This window comes from Leuciscus leuciscus (genome assembly GCF_965113295.1).
Source record: "Leuciscus leuciscus genome assembly, chromosome: 20".
In the NCBI taxonomy this organism is placed as follows: Eukaryota; Metazoa; Chordata; class Actinopteri; order Cypriniformes; family Leuciscidae; genus Leuciscus; species Leuciscus leuciscus.
Genome location: NC_138744.1, coordinates 2,455,784 through 2,476,719, shown reverse-complemented (window position 1 = coordinate 2,476,719; position 20,936 = coordinate 2,455,784). Strand labels below are relative to the sequence as shown.

At 41.5% G+C, this 20,936-nt stretch overlaps 5 protein-coding genes across 5 annotated transcripts in view; 1 reads left to right on the top strand and 4 right to left on the bottom strand.

Moving 5' to 3' along the window:
- LOC309484484 (extracellular superoxide dismutase [Cu-Zn]-like) overlaps positions 1-20,936 on the top strand; it is a gene marked incomplete at its 5' end in the record, with an annotated part of 76,921 nt that overhangs the window by 50,419 nt on the left and 5,566 nt on the right. The gene's annotated exons all lie outside the window — the stretch shown is intronic.
- LOC309484608 (extracellular superoxide dismutase [Cu-Zn]-like) lies at positions 1,888-3,017 on the bottom strand (the record flags this gene model as incomplete). Its single annotated transcript, XM_082150932.1, has 2 exons — positions 2,938-3,017; positions 1,888-2,556 (listed from the first exon to the last, which is right to left on the bottom strand). Exon 2 carries the CDS (start codon positions 2,539-2,541, stop codon positions 1,888-1,890), a length of 654 nt encoding a protein of 217 aa, XP_082007058.1. The 5' UTR covers positions 2,542-2,556; positions 2,938-3,017.
- Positions 7,512-8,641, bottom strand: LOC309484607 (extracellular superoxide dismutase [Cu-Zn]-like; the record flags this gene model as incomplete). Its single annotated transcript, XM_082150931.1, has 2 exons — positions 8,562-8,641; positions 7,512-8,180 (listed from the first exon to the last, which is right to left on the bottom strand). Exon 2 carries the CDS (start codon positions 8,163-8,165, stop codon positions 7,512-7,514), a length of 654 nt encoding a protein of 217 aa, XP_082007057.1. The 5' UTR covers positions 8,166-8,180; positions 8,562-8,641.
- LOC309484606 (extracellular superoxide dismutase [Cu-Zn]-like) lies at positions 13,138-14,267 on the bottom strand (the record flags this gene model as incomplete). Its single annotated transcript, XM_082150930.1, has 2 exons — positions 14,188-14,267; positions 13,138-13,806 (listed from the first exon to the last, which is right to left on the bottom strand). Exon 2 carries the CDS (start codon positions 13,789-13,791, stop codon positions 13,138-13,140), a length of 654 nt encoding a protein of 217 aa, XP_082007056.1. The 5' UTR covers positions 13,792-13,806; positions 14,188-14,267.
- On the bottom strand, positions 18,762-19,891 carry LOC309484605 (extracellular superoxide dismutase [Cu-Zn]-like; the record flags this gene model as incomplete). Its single annotated transcript, XM_082150929.1, has 2 exons — positions 19,812-19,891; positions 18,762-19,430 (listed from the first exon to the last, which is right to left on the bottom strand). Exon 2 carries the CDS (start codon positions 19,413-19,415, stop codon positions 18,762-18,764), a length of 654 nt encoding a protein of 217 aa, XP_082007055.1. The 5' UTR covers positions 19,416-19,430; positions 19,812-19,891.

Sequence of the window (20,936 nt, the reverse complement as noted above, 5' to 3'; positions counted from 1 at the left end):
TCAACACCAGAGTAACTCGCTGAGCAAATTCAACTTGTGCTCTCGCGAGAATTCTGGATTACCAAGGTACCAGAGAGCCACCACAGAGCCAGATCTTACGTCACTGGATACATCTCATGTTGCCCAGCAACGCTAGCGTGGCAGCGCCAAACACAAACACGCCAGGCTTGTTCGAGATGGTTCGGCTTCTCGCAGACCGATCGGCTCATGACATCAAAGCACTGCGAAAGCGATCCAAAAGCACAAGGAGTCGTATGCTCTCCAAACACTCCCGCAGCTCCGGTCGGTCCGTGCCGCTCCGATGCTTCTCGAACGAGCCTTCCATCAACAATGGAGGTCGTTGCGTTACTATTGATGCTCATGGCTTTGCGAACCTACATCGGCATCCAAACACGGCGAATCCAACGTGTTCGTGCAGCTCGCCGTAACTTGCATAGACGGAGATTACAATCAAGCTGCTATTTGAAAAATGGCGGTCACAAGTTTCTGTTCGTCTTGTTGGTCACGGTAACCCCGCCCCCAGCCCCTGATGCAAGCGGTTCTTACTTCTAGACCAGCAATGTTTTTTGGTGCTACTTAAGAACCACTTTTCCTGGTTCAGAGCTGGTGCTTTGGGTGTCGAAAAACAAAGAACCGATTTGAAACTAGGCTCTAGCTCCGAACCAGCACCAGCACTGCCTTGGTGGGAAAGGGTTAACAAGTCAGTTTATTTGGCGAATTAAACTTGTGAGGTAACGCAGCACTGTTTCACTTGGTCTATCACACTAAACTGCATTTGAGTGTGTTGAAAGTTATAATGTTATTCTATGTGTTTGTTTGTCTGTATGAGACTAGCAGTAAGCTAGATGAACATTAGAATTACATACCGATCATATTCTAACATTTCATCATGTTGAGCTATATAACATTGATTAGTTTTATTTACATTTGCTCACCTGTCTAATAAAGTACATGCAAGACGTCTCGGTCGAGTCGAAGTTTGTCACGGACGTGGAGCTCTCGGCATCTCCAAAACACCACGCCGATATTGATCCTCGTTTTAGTTCTCCTTTTGTCCCAAAGTCTGCTTGCCATGGTCCACAATGTTTGAACGAAACAACTCCATGAGCGTGCTGCTAGACGTAACGCAGTTGTCGCCATGGTTACTATGGCAGTACGAGCGGAAACCAGTGATAACGCGGATATTACGTCATTATTTAAAATTGGAATTTCTCTGAAATTAAAAATCTTTGGGAACTTTTGGGATACTGAAAGTACACAACTGCAGGAAATATATATATCACACTTTGCAAGTGATTTTTGGTTATTTTATTACAAAAATCGTACATATTGTAGCTTTAAACACCTTACAAGAAAACCAACACGTTTTTAAATCTTTTTTTTTGCATTTTGATTCCGTGTTAACTGTACCAACAAAATGTCAGAATAATATACCCATTTGTTGACATTTAGCGAGAAACCTTATAATTTAGAAAATAAAATCTTATGTCTACCTTCAACAATAAGGGTGTCCTCCCTTGAGATGTAGCCACACCCTCCAGTGTCATATTGCATCAACCAAAACCATTTTATCATTTAAAGAAATAGTGTATCTTTAATTAAAGGCCATTGTCATGCTCTTAAAGGGTTAACCCATTGAGCACAGTAAATCAAACTAAACGGCCCACTTCGCCTGCATTCACCCTACATTTATTTTTAAGAGTGCATTTACTATTGGAAGCTATGGCCAAAAAGCCTCTGAAAAGAGCAAGAAAAAAAAACATGGGAATGTTCAGGTTATGAAATATACTTTAATGTAGGACACATACAAAGAATACACAAGGAAAATCATGATTATCCTATTTGAGTCTGCCCTCCCACCATATCCGACTCCCTCATCTTTGACTCTCAGTGCCTTCCTCCACATGGTTTCTTGGGGAACGGTCCGGTCTTCTCCCACAGACTTGGAGTAGTAATACCAATCACACCGAGAGCAATTATCTCTCCAGCATTCCCACTGAGTTTACTCTCCTCATCTGAACCCATTCCCAGATCATCCTCCTTCTCATGAACCACCACCGCACGTCCCAGAATGGAATAAGGCCCAAAGAGCTTGGCGTCTGGAAGCGTCAGGAACTGCCTAATAACTCCTCGCTCGGAAGCAAAGTTGCCCAGGTCTCCAGGATGATGAGGGTGGTCAACGCCGTTTGGATTATAATGAGGACCAACAGTGATGCAGCCTTGACTGAGGTCTCCATACTGATGGATGTGCATGGCACGCTCTTGACGATCGGTGGCAGGCAAACCACGGAGGTTGATTTTCACTTCTAAATCTCCATTGGGGAAGAGCTGCTTGAAGAGGATTTGCCCAAAGATCTTTGGCTGGTTACGTGGCAAATTGGGGCTGGGAGTTACTTCACAAGTGGCATAGATTGTGTTGTCGAACTCCACGACTTCCGGCTGTGGAGCTTCAGGCAAACAAGCTGGATATTTGGAGAACTCTCCTCCTTGTATATGCAGCGCCAGCAATATCAGAGGGAATATTAGGATGATTTTCTCCATGTTGATCTTTAAAGCCTACAATGAAGAGTGGATTCAGTCAAATCATGCCGTTTGGTTTAAGGATGTAATATTTTTGATAAAAGGTCAAAGCTTTGTTGCAGGGAGCTTTGAGAATGGAAGTTGCATTAGGTAAAATAGCACAACCAGATTAGTTTGAAAACATTACATTCTTGCACTTAAGTATATTTTTTATAGCTTTATTTTCAATAATATGTACTTCTTTTTAAAGCATGCTAAAGTGTACTTTTTTCACAAGGACAGGTCAAATAAAAGACAAGATCTATACTTTTGCTTACACTAACTTTTTTTTAGTTGTACTAAATCAAGTCAGTTGATGGAGAAAATGGAATGGAGAAAAAAACAAAACACAAGCCTAAAACAGCAAAGGTGCATTACCGTATAGCTGAAAAGTTGTCCTCAATCCGTGTGGAGCCTGAATAGTGCAGTCACAAAAACACTACAAAGCTTAATCCGTGTGCAGTCCTGACCTGGGGTTGAGAGAATCACACTTTTGGCTGCTCTTTTAGGAACTCATGTTGAGCTACAAGTTAACCATGATAGTCTGTTAGTCACTAATTAAGTTCACCTGTGTTTCATTTAGCTCCCTTTGTTTGCCTGTTTATATATAGCACTCAGTTTGTTCAGTTCTTTGTCTTGCATTGCACAATGTGTTCTCCATTGTAGATTATCTCCATTGTTTTGTGTTTATTAAAAGAAGTACTGCTATGGATTCATCTTCACTTCATTTGGTGGCTCATTTGTGACTCATTAATTCTTAGTGTACAATTCCACTTGACGCTCATGCTTGACACCACTTCTCATAGCAGATATTCATCTCACATAAGTGAATAGCTGACAGTTCTTCTTTTTCATGAAGCCATTTCTACAGACTCTGATGTACCAAGCCTGACAAGCCTATATTACACATGCAATTGGACTGCTATTTAATTGTCTTTGAAGGCAGAAGTAAACATTTCTGAGGGAATGATTCTTCTATGGCATCGATGTTAAAATCCCCTTTTAGTAGATTGAATGCATGCAGGTAAGGTGGGACGCTTTTTGTTAAACGTGTCATTTAGATATACAGTACCTAGATGTTTTTTTCTTTTTATTACTTTTGTTAACTTTAAGGTCCGACTTTAATATTTCATTTTGAATACAGTTGATATGTGTTATTTGCAAGGTATATACCAATAAACATTTTGAGACCATGCACTCCAGACAAATTTCTTTTCAGGTAATGTGACCCATCCCTAATTTATCAAAAAATTATCCTGGATCTTAAAAACACATGATTTATTAACTCATCACACAAACATATTCCACAGCATATTTAACAGACCCAAAAGCACATAGATAGGCTATGATGAGTAATACTCATCAGTTCACTCAATGCATGTGTAAAGTTCAAAACAACTAGAACATATCTCATGTTGACATGAAATTGGATGAAATTTGAATATCAGATATCTTAATGAACTCTACAACATATTACAAATGGAACTACAACACATGCAACAACAAATAGGCTAACACAAATTCAATAAGAGGAACATTTAAAATGGTAACCATATTGTAAATCTTTTTTTCTGTCTGTTTTCTCTAAACACTGTAAATCAACTTAAATTGTGTCCATATTTTAAAGCGTTATATAGCGGCATCTACATTTTAATAATAATAATAATAATTTGTTACATTTATATAGTGCTTTTCTGGGTCCTCAAAGCGCTTTACAAGGAAGGGGGAATATCCTCAACCACCACCAATGTGCAGCATCCACCTGGATGATGCGACGGCAGCCATATTGGGCCAGAACGCCCACCACACACACCAGCTTAATGGTGGACAGAAGACAGTGATGAAGCCAATCAGTACATGGGGATGATTAGGAGGCCATGATGGACAGAGGCCAAGGGGCAAATTTGTCCAGGATGCCGGGGTTACACCCCTACTCTTTTTCAAAGGACATCCTGGGATTTTTAATGACCACAGAGAGTCAGGACCTCGGTTTAACGTCTCATTGGAAGGATGGTGCTCTTTGACAGTATAGTGTCCCGATCACTACACTGGGGCGTTAGGTCCCACATAGACCAAGGGTGAGCACCCCCTGCTGGCCTCACTAACACCTCTTCCAGCAGCAACGTGGTTTTCTCAGGTCGTCTCCCATCCAGGTGCTGACCAGGCTTGCTAACCTCTTACAATGACAAAGGTGTAGGTTGATGACACATAAGCGGAATTATGGAACTTGTCGTCATGCCGAAGGATCTAATAATGTTTATGGATGAGTGAATACATTGATGTTTTTAACATGACTGTGGTATGAAGCAGGTCGCGATTGCTAATGAGAGACAGATATCAGCGCCACATGCGAGTCCCGCGGACATGAAGGATTAAGGACATTTCAATCTACCGATCTACCCGCAAGTGCTGAATTAATACTCACACATACCCCTTTTCCACCAGCATGAACCGGGTGCCAGTTCAGAGCCAGAGCTATTGCCAGTCCGGAGTTGGTTCGACTGACGAGCTCTCTAAGATCCGGTTTGCCTTTCCACAAGGCCAGAGAGGTAGCCTGGAAATCCAGACCTAAATATAAAAGATTAATGGTCTGGCGTCGACTAATGAAACTCGGCCAGCTCGAGGGGTGGCACCAAGCATGCATTTGAAGATCTCACTGCACGCAATTGGATAACACTACGACCAATCACAACAATAAACCCCATACGCTTAGCTACCAGCGGAGCTAACTGGTAGATTAGACTCTTACCGTATCCGGTCGGCAAAACAGCAAAAACGTCCTTCTTGCAAAGGAACGACTCGAGCGGCGTCTTCTGTTCCTGTTTTAGATAAAAAGCCAAGTCTAACTCGTTCATTGTAGCGGCCAAAGCCGTTTCAAACAACTGGTGTTCATCCATAGCCATCTTGCAATGTTTACTAATGACTTCGACGTCACAGTGCTGTCGTCTTCTGTTTAGCTCGCCTCTGGCCCGCCTATATCAGATAACCCCATGTGACTGGTGCAGCTCAGATCGAGGGGCATATTTAATGAGCATCATTACTCAACACCAGAGTAACTCGCTGAGCAAATTCAACTTGTGCTCTCGCGAGAATTCTGGATTACCAAGGTAGCAGAGAGCCACCACAGAGCCAGATCTTACGTCACTGGATACATCTCATGTTGCCCAGTAACGCTAGCGTGGCAGCGCCAAACACAAACACGCCAGGCTTGTTCGAGATGGTTCGGCTTCTCGCAGACCGATCGGCTCATGACATCAAAGCACTGCGAAAGCGATCCAAAAGCACAAGGAGTCGTATGCTCTCCAAACACTCCCGCAGCTCCGGTCGGTCCGTGCTGCTCCGATGCATCTCGAACGAGCCTTCCATCAACAATGGAGGTCGTTGCGTTACTATTGATGCTCATGGCTTTGCGAACCTACATCGGCATCCAAACACGGCGAATCCAACGTGTTCGTGCAGCTCGCCGTAACTTGCATAGACGGAGATTACAATCAAGCTGCTATTAGCTCGATTAGCTGCTATTTGAAAAATGGCGGTCACAAGTTTCTGTTCGTCTTGTTGGTCACGGTAACCCCGCCCCCAGCCCCTGACGCAAGCGGTTCTTACTTCTAGACCAGCAATGTTTTTTGGTGCTACTTAAGAACCACTTTTCCTGGTTCAGAGCTGGTGCTTTGGGTGTCGAAAAACAAAGAACCGATTTGAAACTAGGCTCTAGCTCCGAACCAGCACCAGCACTGCCTTGGTGGGAAAGGGTTAACAAGTCAGTTTATTTGGCGAATTAAACTTGTGAGGTAACGCAGCACTGTTTCACTTGGTCTATCACACTAAACTGCATTTGAGTGTGTTGAAAGTTATAATGTTATTCTATGTGTTTGTTTGTCTGTATGAGACTAGCAGTAAGCTAGATGAACATTAGAATAACATACCGATCATATTCTAACATTTCATCATGTTGAGCTATATAACATTGATTAGTTTTATTTACATTTGCTCACCTGTCTAATAAAGTACATGCAAGACGTCTCGGTCGAGTCGAAGTTTGTCACGGACGTGGAGCTCTCGGCATCTCCAAAACACCACGCCGATATTGATCCTCGTTTTAGTTCTCCTTTTGTCCCAAAGTCTGCTTGCCATGGTCCATAATGTTTGAACGAAACAACTCCATGAGCGTGCTGCTAGACGTAACGCAGTTGTCGCCATGGTTACTATGGCAGTACGAGCGGAAACCAGTGATAACGCGGATATTACGTCATTATTTAAAATTGGAATTTCTCTGAAATTAAAAATCTTTGGGAACTTTTGGGATACTGAAAGTACACAACTGCAGGAAATATATATATATATCACACTTTGCAAGTGATTTTTGGTTATTTTATTACAAAAATCGTACATATTGTAGCTTTAAACACCTTACAAGAAAACCAACACGTTTTTAAATCTTTTTTTTTTGCATTTTGATTCCGTGTTAACTGTAGCAACAAACTGTCAGAATAATATACCCATTTGTTGACATTTAGCGAGAAACCTTATAATTTAGAAAATAAAATCTTATGTCTACCTTCAACAATAAGGGTGTCCTCCCTTGAGATGTAGCCACACCCTCCAGTGTCATATTGCATCAACCAAAACCATTTTATCATTTAAAGAAATAGTGTATCTTTAATTAAAGGCCATTGTCATGCTCTTAAAGGGTTAACCCATTGAGCACAGTAAATCAAACTAAACGGCCCACTTCGCCTGCATTCACCCTACATTTATTTTTAAGAGTGCATTTACTATTGGAAGCTATGGCCAAAAAGCCTCTGAAAAGAGCAAGAAAAAAAAACATGGGAATGTTCAGGTTATGAAATATACTTTAATGTAGGACACATACAAAGAATACACAAGGAAAATCATGATTATCCTATTTGAGTCTGCCCTCCCACCATATCCGACTCCCTCATCTTTGACTCTCAGTGCCTTCCTCCACATGGTTTCTTGGGGAACGGTCCGGTCTTCTCCCACAGACTTGGAGTAGTAATACCAATCACACCGAGAGCAATTATCTCTCCAGCATTCCCACTGAGTTTACTCTCCTCATCTGAACCCATTCCCAGATCATCCTCCTTCTCATGAACCACCACCGCACGTCCCAGAATGGAATAAGGCCCAAAGAGCTTGGCGTCTGGAAGCGTCAGGAACTGCCTTATAACTCCTCGCTCGGAAGCAAAGTTGCCCAGGTCTCCAGGATGATGAGGGTGGTCAACGCCGTTTGGATTATAATGAGGACCAACAGTGATGCAGCCTTGACTGAGGTCTCCATACTGATGGATGTGCATGGCACGCTCTTGACGATCGGTGGCAGGCAAACCACGGAGGTTGATTTTCACTTCTAAATCTCCATTGGGGAAGAGCTGCTTGAAGAGGATTTGCCCAAAGATCTTTGGCTGGTTACGTGGCAAATTGGGGCTGGGAGTTACTTCACAAGTGGCATAGATTGTGTTGTCGAACTCCACGACTTCCGGCTGTGGAGCTTCAGGCAAACAAGCTGGATATTTGGAGAACTCTCCTCCTTGTATATGCAGCGCCAGCAATATCAGAGGGAATATTAGGATGATTTTCTCCATGTTGATCTTTAAAGCCTACAATGAAGAGTGGATTCAGTCAAATCATGCCGTTTGGTTTAAGGATGTAATATTTTTGATAAAAGGTCAAAGCTTTGTTGCAGGGAGCTTTGAGAATGGAAGTTGCATTAGGTAAAATAGCACAACCAGATTAGTTTGAAAACATTACATTCTTGCACTTAAGTATATTTTTTATAGCTTTATTTTCAATAATATGTACTTCTTTTTAAAGCATGCTAAAGTGTACTTTTTTCACAAGGACAGGTCAAATAAAAGACAAGATCTATACTTTTGCTTACACTAACTTTTTTTTAGTTGTACTAAATCAAGTCAGTTGATGGAGAAAATGGAATGGAGAAAAAAACTAAACACAAGCCTAAAACAGCAAAGGTGCATTACCGTATAGCTGAAAAGTTGTCCTCAATCCGTGTGGAGCCTGAATAGTGCAGTCACAAAAACACTACAAAGCTTAATCCGTGTGCAGTCCTGACCTGGGGTTGAGAGAATCACACTTTTGGCTGCTCTTTTAGGAACTCATGTTGAGCTACAAGTTAACCATGATAGTCTGTTAGTCACTAATTAAGTTCACCTGTGTTTCATTTAGCTCCCTTTGTTTGCCTGTTTATATATAGCACTCAGTTTGTTCAGTTCTTTGTCTTGCATTGCACAATGTGTTCTCCATTGTAGATTATCTCCATTGTTTTGTGTTTATTAAAAGAAGTACTGCTATGGATTCATCTTCACTTCATTTGGTGGCTCATTTGTGACTCATTAATTCTTAGTGTACAATTCCACTTGACGCTCATGCTTGACACCACTTCTCATAGCAGATATTCATCTCACATAAGTGAATAGCTGACAGTTCTTCTTTTTCATGAAGCCATTTCTACAGACTCTGATGTACCAAGCCTGACAAGCCTATATTACACATGCAATTGGACTGCTATTTAATTGTCTTTGAAGGCAGAAGTAAACATTTCTGAGGGAATGATTCTTCTATGGCATCGATGTTAAAATCCCCTTTTAGTAGATTGAATGCATGCAGGTAAGGTGGGACGCTTTTTGTTAAACGTGTCATTTAGATATACAGTACCTAGATGTTTTTTTCTTTTTATTACTTTTGTTAACTTTAAGGTCCGACTTTAATATTTCATTTTGAATACAGTTGATATGTGTTATTTGCAAGGTATATACCAATAAACATTTTGAGACCATGCACTCCAGACAAATTTCTTTTCAGGTAATGTGACCCATCCCTAATTTATCAAAAAATTATCCTGGATCTTAAAAACACATGATTTATTAACTCATCACACAAACATATTCCACAGCATATTTAACAGACCCAAAAGCACATAGATAGGCTATGATGAGTAATACTCATCAGTTCACTCAATGCATGTGTAAAGTTCAAAACAACTAGAACATATCTCATGTTGACATGAAATTGGATGAAATTTGAATATCAGATATCTTAATGAACTCTACAACATATTACAAATGGAACTACAACACATGCAACAACAAATAGGCTAACACAAATTCAATAAGAGGAACATTTAAAATGGTAACCATATTGTAAATCTTTTTTTCTGTCTGTTTTCTCTAAACACTGTAAATCAACTTAAATTGTGTCCATATTTTAAAGCGTTATATAGCGGCATCTACATTTTAATAATAATAATAATAATTTGTTACATTTATATAGTGCTTTTCTGGGTCCTCAAAGCGCTTTACAAGGAAGGGGGAATATCCTCAACCACCACCAATGTGCAGCATCCACCTGGATGATGCGACGGCAGCCATATTGGGCCAGAACGCCCACCACACACACCAGCTTAATGGTGGACAGAAGACAGTGATGAAGCCAATCAGTACATGGGGATGATTAGGAGGCCATGATGGACAGAGGCCAAGGGGCAAATTTGTCCAGGATGCCGGGGTTACACCCCTACTCTTTTTCAAAGGACATCCTGGGATTTTTAATGACCACAGAGAGTCAGGACCTCGGTTTAACGTCTCATTGGAAGGATGGTGCTCTTTGACAGTATAGTGTCCCGATCACTACACTGGGGCGTTAGGTCCCACATAGACCAAGGGTGAGCACCCCCTGCTGGCCTCACTAACACCTCTTCCAGCAGCAACGTGGTTTTCTCAGGTCGTCTCCCATCCAGGTGCTGACCAGGCTTGCTAACCTCTTACAATGACAAAGGTGTAGGTTGATGACACATAAGCGGAATTATGGAACTTGTCGTCATGCCGAAGGATCTAATAATGTTTATGGATGAGTGAATACATTGATGTTTTTAACATGACTGTGGTATGAAGCAGGTCGCGATTGCTAATGAGAGACAGATATCAGCGCCACATGCGAGTCCCGCGGACATGAAGGATTAAGGACATTTCAATCTACCGATCTACCCGCAAGTGCTGAATTAATACTCACACATACCCCTTTTCCACCAGCATGAACCGGGTGCCAGTTCAGAGCCAGAGCTATTGCCAGTCCGGAGTTGGTTCGACTGACGAGCTCTCTAAGATCCGGTTTGCCTTTCCACAAGGCCAGAGAGGTAGCCTGGAAATCCAGACCTAAATATAAAAGATTAATGGTCTGGCGTCGACTAATGAAACTCGGCCAGCTCGAGGGGTGGCACCAAGCATGCATTTGAAGATCTCACTGCACGCAATTGGATAACACTACGACCAATCACAACAATAAACCCCATACGCTTAGCTACCAGCGGAGCTAACTGGTAGATTAGACTCTTACCGTATCCGGTCGGCAAAACAGCAAAAACGTCCTTCTTGCAAAGGAACGACTCGAGCGGCGTCTTCTGTTCCTGTTTTAGATAAAAAGCCAAGTCTAACTCGTTCATTGTAGCGGCCAAAGCCGTTTCAAACAACTGGTGTTCATCCATAGCCATCTTGCAATGTTTACTAATGACTTCGACGTCACAGTGCTGTCGTCTTCTGTTTAGCTCGCCTCTGGCCCGCCTATATCAGATAACCCCATGTGACTGGTGCAGCTCAGATCGAGGGGCATATTTAATGAGCATCATTACTCAACACCAGAGTAACTCGCTGAGCAAATTCAACTTGTGCTCTCGCGAGAATTCTGGATTACCAAGGTAGCAGAGAGCCACCACAGAGCCAGATCTTACGTCACTGGATACATCTCATGTTGCCCAGTAACGCTAGCGTGGCAGCGCCAAACACAAACACGCCAGGCTTGTTCGAGATGGTTCGGCTTCTCGCAGACCGATCGGCTCATGACATCAAAGCACTGCGAAAGCGATCCAAAAGCACAAGGAGTCGTATGCTCTCCAAACACTCCCGCAGCTCCGGTCGGTCCGTGCTGCTCCGATGCATCTCGAACGAGCCTTCCATCAACAATGGAGGTCGTTGCGTTACTATTGATGCTCATTGCTTTGCGAACCTACATCGGCATCCAAACACGGCGAATCCAACGTGTTCGTGCAGCTCGCCGTAACTTGCATAGACGGAGATTACAATCAAGCTGCTATTAGCTCGATTAGCTGCTATTTGAAAAATGGCGGTCACAAGTTTCTGTTCGTCTTGTTGGTCACGGTAACCCCGCCCCCAGCCCCTGACGCAAGCGGTTCTTACTTCTAGACCAGCAATGTTTTTTGGTGCTACTTAAGAACCACTTTTCCTGGTTCAGAGCTGGTGCTTTGGGTGTCGAAAAACAAAGAACCGATTTGAAACTAGGCTCTAGCTCCGAACCAGCACCAGCACTGCCTTGGTGGGAAAGGGTTAACAAGTCAGTTTATTTGGCGAATTAAACTTGTGAGGTAACGCAGCACTGTTTCACTTGGTCTATCACACTAAACTGCATTTGAGTGTGTTGAAAGTTATAATGTTATTCTATGTGTTTGTTTGTCTGTATGAGACTAGCAGTAAGCTAGATGAACATTAGAATAACATACCGATCATATTCTAACATTTCATCATGTTGAGCTATATAACATTGATTAGTTTTATTTACATTTGCTCACCTGTCTAATAAAGTACATGCAAGACGTCTCGGTCGAGTCGAAGTTTGTCACGGACGTGGAGCTCTCGGCATCTCCAAAACACCACGCCGATATTGATCCTCGTTTTAGTTCTCCTTTTGTCCCAAAGTCTGCTTGCCATGGTCCATAATGTTTGAACGAAACAACTCCATGAGCGTGCTGCTAGACGTAACGCAGTTGTCGCCATGGTTACTATGGCAGTACGAGCGGAAACCAGTGATAACGCGGATATTACGTCATTATTTAAAATTGGAATTTCTCTGAAATTAAAAATCTTTGGGAACTTTTGGGATACTGAAAGTACACAACTGCAGGAAATATATATATATATATCACACTTTGCAAGTGATTTTTGGTTATTTTATTACAAAAATCGTACATATTGTAGCTTTAAACACCTTACAAGAAAACCAACACGTTTTTAAATCTTTTTTTTTTGCATTTTGATTCCGTGTTAACTGTAGCAACAAACTGTCAGAATAATATACCCATTTGTTGACATTTAGCGAGAAACCTTATAATTTAGAAAATAAAATCTTATGTCTACCTTCAACAATAAGGGTGTCCTCCCTTGAGATGTAGCCACACCCTCCAGTGTCATATTGCATCAACCAAAACCATTTTATCATTTAAAGAAATAGTGTATCTTTAATTAAAGGCCATTGTCATGCTCTTAAAGGGTTAACCCATTGAGCACAGTAAATCAAACTAAACGGCCCACTTCGCCTGCATTCACCCTACATTTATTTTTAAGAGTGCATTTACTATTGGAAGCTATGGCCAAAAAGCCTCTGAAAAGAGCAAGAAAAAAAAACATGGGAATGTTCAGGTTATGAAATATACTTTAATGTAGGACACATACAAAGAATACACAAGGAAAATCATGATTATCCTATTTGAGTCTGCCCTCCCACCATATCCGACTCCCTCATCTTTGACTCTCAGTGCCTTCCTCCACATGGTTTCTTGGGGAACGGTCCGGTCTTCTCCCACAGACTTGGAGTAGTAATACCAATCACACCGAGAGCAATTATCTCTCCAGCATTCCCACTGAGTTTACTCTCCTCATCTGAACCCATTCCCAGATCATCCTCCTTCTCATGAACCACCACCGCACGTCCCAGAATGGAATAAGGCCCAAAGAGCTTGGCGTCTGGAAGCGTCAGGAACTGCCTTATAACTCCTCGCTCGGAAGCAAAGTTGCCCAGGTCTCCAGGATGATGAGGGTGGTCAACGCCGTTTGGATTATAATGAGGACCAACAGTGATGCAGCCTTGACTGAGGTCTCCATACTGATGGATGTGCATGGCACGCTCTTGACGATCGGTGGCAGGCAAACCACGGAGGTTGATTTTCACTTCTAAATCTCCATTGGGGAAGAGCTGCTTGAAGAGGATTTGCCCAAAGATCTTTGGCTGGTTACGTGGCAAATTGGGGCTGGGAGTTACTTCACAAGTGGCATAGATTGTGTTGTCGAACTCCACGACTTCCGGCTGTGGAGCTTCAGGCAAACAAGCTGGATATTTGGAGAACTCTCCTCCTTGTATATGCAGCGCCAGCAATATCAGAGGGAATATTAGGATGATTTTCTCCATGTTGATCTTTAAAGCCTACAATGAAGAGTGGATTCAGTCAAATCATGCCGTTTGGTTTAAGGATGTAATATTTTTGATAAAAGGTCAAAGCTTTGTTGCAGGGAGCTTTGAGAATGGAAGTTGCATTAGGTAAAATAGCACAACCAGATTAGTTTGAAAACATTACATTCTTGCACTTAAGTATATTTTTTATAGCTTTATTTTCAATAATATGTACTTCTTTTTAAAGCATGCTAAAGTGTACTTTTTTCACAAGGACAGGTCAAATAAAAGACAAGATCTATACTTTTGCTTACACTAACTTTTTTTTAGTTGTACTAAATCAAGTCAGTTGATGGAGAAAATGGAATGGAGAAAAAAACTAAACACAAGCCTAAAACAGCAAAGGTGCATTACCGTATAGCTGAAAAGTTGTCCTCAATCCGTGTGGAGCCTGAATAGTGCAGTCACAAAAACACTACAAAGCTTAATCCGTGTGCAGTCCTGACCTGGGGTTGAGAGAATCACACTTTTGGCTGCTCTTTTAGGAACTCATGTTGAGCTACAAGTTAACCATGATAGTCTGTTAGTCACTAATTAAGTTCACCTGTGTTTCATTTAGCTCCCTTTGTTTGCCTGTTTATATATAGCACTCAGTTTGTTCAGTTCTTTGTCTTGCATTGCACAATGTGTTCTCCATTGTAGATTATCTCCATTGTTTTGTGTTTATTAAAAGAAGTACTGCTATGGATTCATCTTCACTTCATTTGGTGGCTCATTTGTGACTCATTAATTCTTAGTGTACAATTCCACTTGACGCTCATGCTTGACACCACTTCTCATAGCAGATATTCATCTCACATAAGTGAATAGCTGACAGTTCTTCTTTTTCATGAAGCCATTTCTACAGACTCTGATGTACCAAGCCTGACAAGCCTATATTACACATGCAATTGGACTGCTATTTAATTGTCTTTGAAGGCAGAAGTAAACATTTCTGAGGGAATGATTCTTCTATGGCATCGATGTTAAAATCCCCTTTTAGTAGATTGAATGCATGCAGGTAAGGTGGGACGCTTTTTGTTAAACGTGTCATTTAGATATACAGTACCTAGATGTTTTTTTCTTTTTATTACTTTTGTTAACTTTAAGGTCCGACTTTAATATTTCATTTTGAATACAGTTGATATGTGTTATTTGCAAGGTATATACCAATAAACATTTTGAGACCATGCACTCCAGACAAATTTCTTTTCAGGTAATGTGACCCATCCCTAATTTATCAAAAAATTATCCTGGATCTTAAAAACACATGATTTATTAACTCATCACACAAACATATTCCACAGCATATTTAACAGACCCAAAAGCACATAGATAGGCTATGATGAGTAATACTCATCAGTTCACTCAATGCATGTGTAAAGTTCAAAACAACTAGAACATATCTCATGTTGACATGAAATTGGATGAAATTTGAATATCAGATATCTTAATGAACTCTACGACATATTACAAATGGAACTACAACACATGCAACAACAAATAGGCTAACAAAAATTCAATAAGAGGAACATCTAAAATGGTAACCATATTGTAAATCTTTTTTTCTGTCTGTTTTCTCTAAACACTGTAAATCAACTTAAATTGTGTCCATATTTTAAAGCGTTATATAGCGGCATCTACATTTTAATAATAATAATAATAATTTGTTACATTTATATAGTGCTTTTCTGGGTCCTCAAAGCGCTTTACAAGGAAGGGGGAATATCCTCAACCACCACCAATGTGCAGCATCCACCTGGATGATGCGACGGCAGCCATATTGGGCCAGAACGCCCACCACACACACCAGCTTAATGGTGGACAGAAGACAGTGATGAAGCCAATCAGTACATGGGGATGATTAGGAGGCCATGATGGACAGAGGCCAAGGGGCAAATTTGTCCAGGATGCCGGGGTTACACCCCTACTCTTTTTCAAAGGACATCCTGGGATTTTTAATGACCACAGAGAGTCAGGACCTCGGTTTAACGTCTCATTGGAAGGATGGTGCTCTTTGACAGTATAGTGTCCCGATCACTACACTGGGGCGTTAGGTCCCACATAGACCAAGGGTGAGCACCCCCTGCTGGCCTCACTAACACCTCTTCCAGCAGCAACGTGGTTTTCTCAGGTCGTCTCCCATCCAGGTGCTGACCAGGCTTGCTAACCTCTTACAATGACAAAGGTGTAGGTTGATGACACATAAGCGGAATTATGGAACTTGTCGTCATGCCGAAGGATCTAATAATGTTTATGGATGAGTGAATACATTGATGTTTTTAACATGACTGTGGTATGAAGCAGGTCGCGATTGCTAATGAGAGACAGATATCAGCGCCACATGCGAGTCCCGCGGACATGAAGGATTAAGGACATTTCAATCTACCGATCTACCCGCAAGTGCTGAATTAATACTCACACATACCCCTTTTCCACCAGCATGAACCGGGTGCCAGTTCAGAGCCAGAGCTATTGCCAGTCCGGAGTTGGTTCGACTGACGAGCTCTCTAAGATCCGGTTTGCCTTTCCACAAGGCCAGAGAGGTAGCCTGGAAATCCAGACCTAAATATAAAAGATTAATGGTCTGGCGTCGACTAATGAAACTCGGCCAGCTCGAGGGGTGGCACCAAGCATGCATTTGAAGATCTCACTGCACGCAATTGGATAACACTACGACCAATCACAACAATAAACCCCATACGCTTAGCTACCAGCGGAGCTAACTGGTAGATTAGACTCTTACCGTATCCGGTCGGCAAAACAGCAAAAACGTCCTTCTTGCAAAGGAACGACTCGAGCGGCGTCTTCTGTTCCTGTTTTAGATAAAAAGCCAAGTCTAACTCGTTCATTGTAGCGGCCAAAGCCGTTTCAAACAACTGGTGTTCATCCATAGCCATCTTGCAATGTTTACTAATGACTTCGACGTCACAGTGCTGTCGTCTTCTGTTTAGCTCGCCTCTGGCCCGCCTATATCAGATAACCCCATGTGACTGGTGCAGCTCAGATCGAGGGGCATATTTAATGAGCATCATTACTCAACACCAGAGTAACTCGCTGAGCAAATTCAACTTGTGCTCTCGCGAGAATTCTGGATTACCAAGGTAGCAGAGAGCCACCACAGAGCCAGATCTTACGTCACTGGATACATCTCATGTTGCCCAGTAACGCTAGCGTGGCAGCGCCAAACACAAACACGCCAGGCTTGTTCGAGATGGTTCGGCTTCTCGCAGACCGATCGGCTCATGACATCAAAGCACTGCGAAAGCGATCCAAAAGCACAAGGAGTCGTATGCTCTCCAAACACTCCCGCAGCTCCGGTCGGTCCGTGCTGCTCCGATGCATCTCGAACGAGCCTTCCATCAACAATGGAGGTCGTTGCGTTACTATTGATGCTCATGGCTTTGCGAACCTACATCGGCATCCAAACACGGCGAATCCAACGTGTTCGTGCAGCTCGCCGTAACTTGCATAGACGGAGATTACAATCAAGCTGCTATTAGCTCGATTAGCTGCTATTTGAAAAATGGCGGTCACAAGTTTCTGTTCGTCTTGTTGGTCACGGTAACCCCGCCCCCAGCCCCTGACGCAAGCGGTTCTTACTTCTAGACCAGCAATGTTTTTTGGTGCTACTTAAGAACCACTTTTCCTGGTTCAGAGCTGGTGCTTTGGGTGTCGAAAAACAAAGAACCGATTTGAAACTAGGCTCTAGCTCCGAACCAGCACCAGCACTGCCTTGGTGGGAAAGGGTTAACAAGTCAGTTTATTTGGCGAATTAAACTTGTGAGGTAACGCAGCACTGTTTCACTTGGTCTATCACACTAAACTGCATTTGAGTGTGTTGAAAGTTATAATGTTATTCTATGTGTTTGTTTGTCTGTATGAGACTAGCAGTAAGCTAGATGAACATTAGAATAACATACCGATCATATTCTAACATTTCATCATGTTGAGCTATATAACATTGATTAGTTTTATTTACATTTGCTCACCTGTCTAATAAAGTACATGCAAGACGTCTCGGTCGAGTCGAAGTTTGTCACGGACGTGGAGCTCTCGGCATCTCCAAAACACCACGCCGATATTGATCCTCGTTTTAGTTCTCCTTTTGTCCCAAAGTCTGCTTGCCATGGTCCATAATGTTTGAACGAAACAACTCCATGAGCGTGCTGCTAGACGTAACGCAGTTGTCGCCATGGTTACTATGGCAGTACGAGCGGAAACCAGTGATAACGCGGATATTACGTCATTATTTAAAATTGGAATTTCTCTGAAATTAAAAATCTTTGGGAACTTTTGGGATACTGAAAGTACACAACTGCAGGAAATATATATATATATCACACTTTGCAAGTGATTTTTGGTTATTTTATTACAAAAATCGTACATATTGTAGCTTTAAACACCTTACAAGAAAACCAACACGTTTTTAAATCTTTTTTTTTTGCATTTTGATTCCGTGTTAACTGTAGCAACAAACTGTCAGAATAATATACCCATTTGTTGACATTTAGCGAGAAACCTTATAATTTAGAAAATAAAATCTTATGTCTACCTTCAACAATAAGGGTGTCCTCCCTTGAGATGTAGCCACACCCTCCAGTGTCATATTGCATCAACCAAAACCATTTTATCATTTAAAGAAATAGTGTATCTTTAATTAAAGGCCATTGTCATGCTCTTAAAGGGTTAACCCATTGAGCACAGTAAATCAAACTAAACGGCCCACTTCGCCTGCATTCACCCTACATTTATTTTTAAGAGTGCATTTACTATTGGAAGCTATGGCCAAAAAGCCTCTGAAAAGAGCAAGAAAAAAAAACATGGGAATGTTCAGGTTATGAAATATACTTTAATGTAGGACACATACAAAGAATACACAAGGAAAATCATGATTATCCTATTTGAGTCTGCCCTCCCACCATATCCGACTCCCTCATCTTTGACTCTCAGTGCCTTCCTCCACATGGTTTCTTGGGGAACGGTCCGGTCTTCTCCCACAGACTTGGAGTAGTAATACCAATCACACCGAGAGCAATTATCTCTCCAGCATTCCCACTGAGTTTACTCTCCTCATCTGAACCCATTCCCAGATCATCCTCCTTCTCATGAACCACCACCGCACGTCCCAGAATGGAATAAGGCCCAAAGAGCTTGGCGTCTGGAAGCGTCAGGAACTGCCTTATAACTCCTCGCTCGGAAGCAAAGTTGCCCAGGTCTCCAGGATGATGAGGGTGGTCAACGCCGTTTGGATTATAATGAGGACCAACAGTGATGCAGCCTTGACTGAGGTCTCCATACTGATGGATGTGCATGGCACGCTCTTGACGATCGGTGGCAGGCAAACCACGGAGGTTGATTTTCACTTCTAAATCTCCATTGGGGAAGAGCTGCTTGAAGAGGATTTGCCCAAAGATCTTTGGCTGGTTACGTGGCAAATTGGGGCTGGGAGTTACTTCACAAGTGGCATAGATTGTGTTGTCGAACTCCACGACTTCCGGCTGTGGAGCTTCAGGCAAACAAGCTGGATATTTGGAGAACTCTCCTCCTTGTATATGCAGCGCCAGCAATATCAGAGGGAATATTAGGATGATTTTCTCCATGTTGATCTTTAAAGCCTACAATGAAGAGTGGATTCAGTCAAATCATGCCGTTTGGTTTAAGGATGTAATATTTTTGATAAAAGGTCAAAGCTTTGTTGCAGGGAGCTTTGAGAATGGAAGTTGAATTAGGTAAAATAGCACAACCAGATTAGTTTGAAAACATTACATTCTTGCACTTAAGTATATTTTTTATAGCTTTATTTTCAATAATATGTACTTCTTTTTAAAGCATGCTAAAGTGTACTTTTTTCACAAGGACAGGTCAAATAAAAGACAAGATCTATACTTTTGCTTACACTAACTTTTTTTTAGTTGTACTAAATCAAGTCAGTTGATGGAGAAAATGGAATGGAGAAAAAAACTAAACACAAGCCTAAAACAGCAAAGGTGCATTACCGTATAGCTGAAAAGTTGTCCTCAATCCGTGTGGAGCCTGAATAGTGCAGTCACAAAAACACTACAAAGCTTAATCCGTGTGCAGTCCTGACCTGGGGTTGAGAGAATCACACTTTTGGCTGCTCTTTTAGGAACTCATGTTGAGCTACAAGTTAACCATGATAGTCTGTTAGTCACTAATTAAGTTCACCTGTGTTTCATTTAGCTCCCTTTGTTTGCCTGTTTATATATAGCACTCAGTTTGTTCAGTTCTTTGTCTTGCATTGCACAATGTGTTCTCCATTGTAGATTATCTCCATTGTTTTGTGTTTATTAAAAGAAGTACTGCTATGGATTCATCTTCACTTCATTTGGTGGCTCATTTGTGACTCATTAATTCTTAGTGTACAATTCCACTTGACGCTCATGCTTGACACCACTTCTCATAGCAGATATTCATCTCACATAAGTGAATAGCTGATAGTTCTTCTTTTTCATGAAGCCATTTCTACAGACTCTGATGTACCAAGCCTGACAAGCCTATATTACACATGCAATTGGACTGCTATTTAATTGTCTTTGAAGGCAGAAGTAAACATTTCTGAGGGAATGATTCTTCTATGGCATCGATGTTAAAATCCCCTTTTAGTAGATTGAATGCATGCAGGTAAGGTGGGACGCTTTTTGTTAAACGTGTCATTTAGATATACAGTACCTAGATGTTTTTTTCTTTTTATTACTTTTGTTAACTTTAAGGTCCGACTTTAATATTTCATTTTGAATACAGTTGATATGTGTTATTTGCAAGGTATATACCAATAAACATTTTGAGACCATGCACTCCAGACAAATTTCTTTTCAGGTAATGTGACCCATCCCTAATTTATCAAAAAATTATCCTGGATCTTAAAAACACATGATTTATTAACTCATCACACAAACATATTCCACAGCATATTTAACAGACCCAAAAGCACATAGATAGGCTATGATGAGTAATACTCATCAGTTCACTCAATGCATGTGTAAAGTTCAAAACAACTAGAACATATCTCATGTTGACATGAAATTGGATGAAATTTGAATATCAGATATCTTAATGAACTCTACAACATATTACAAATGGAACTACAACACATGCAACAA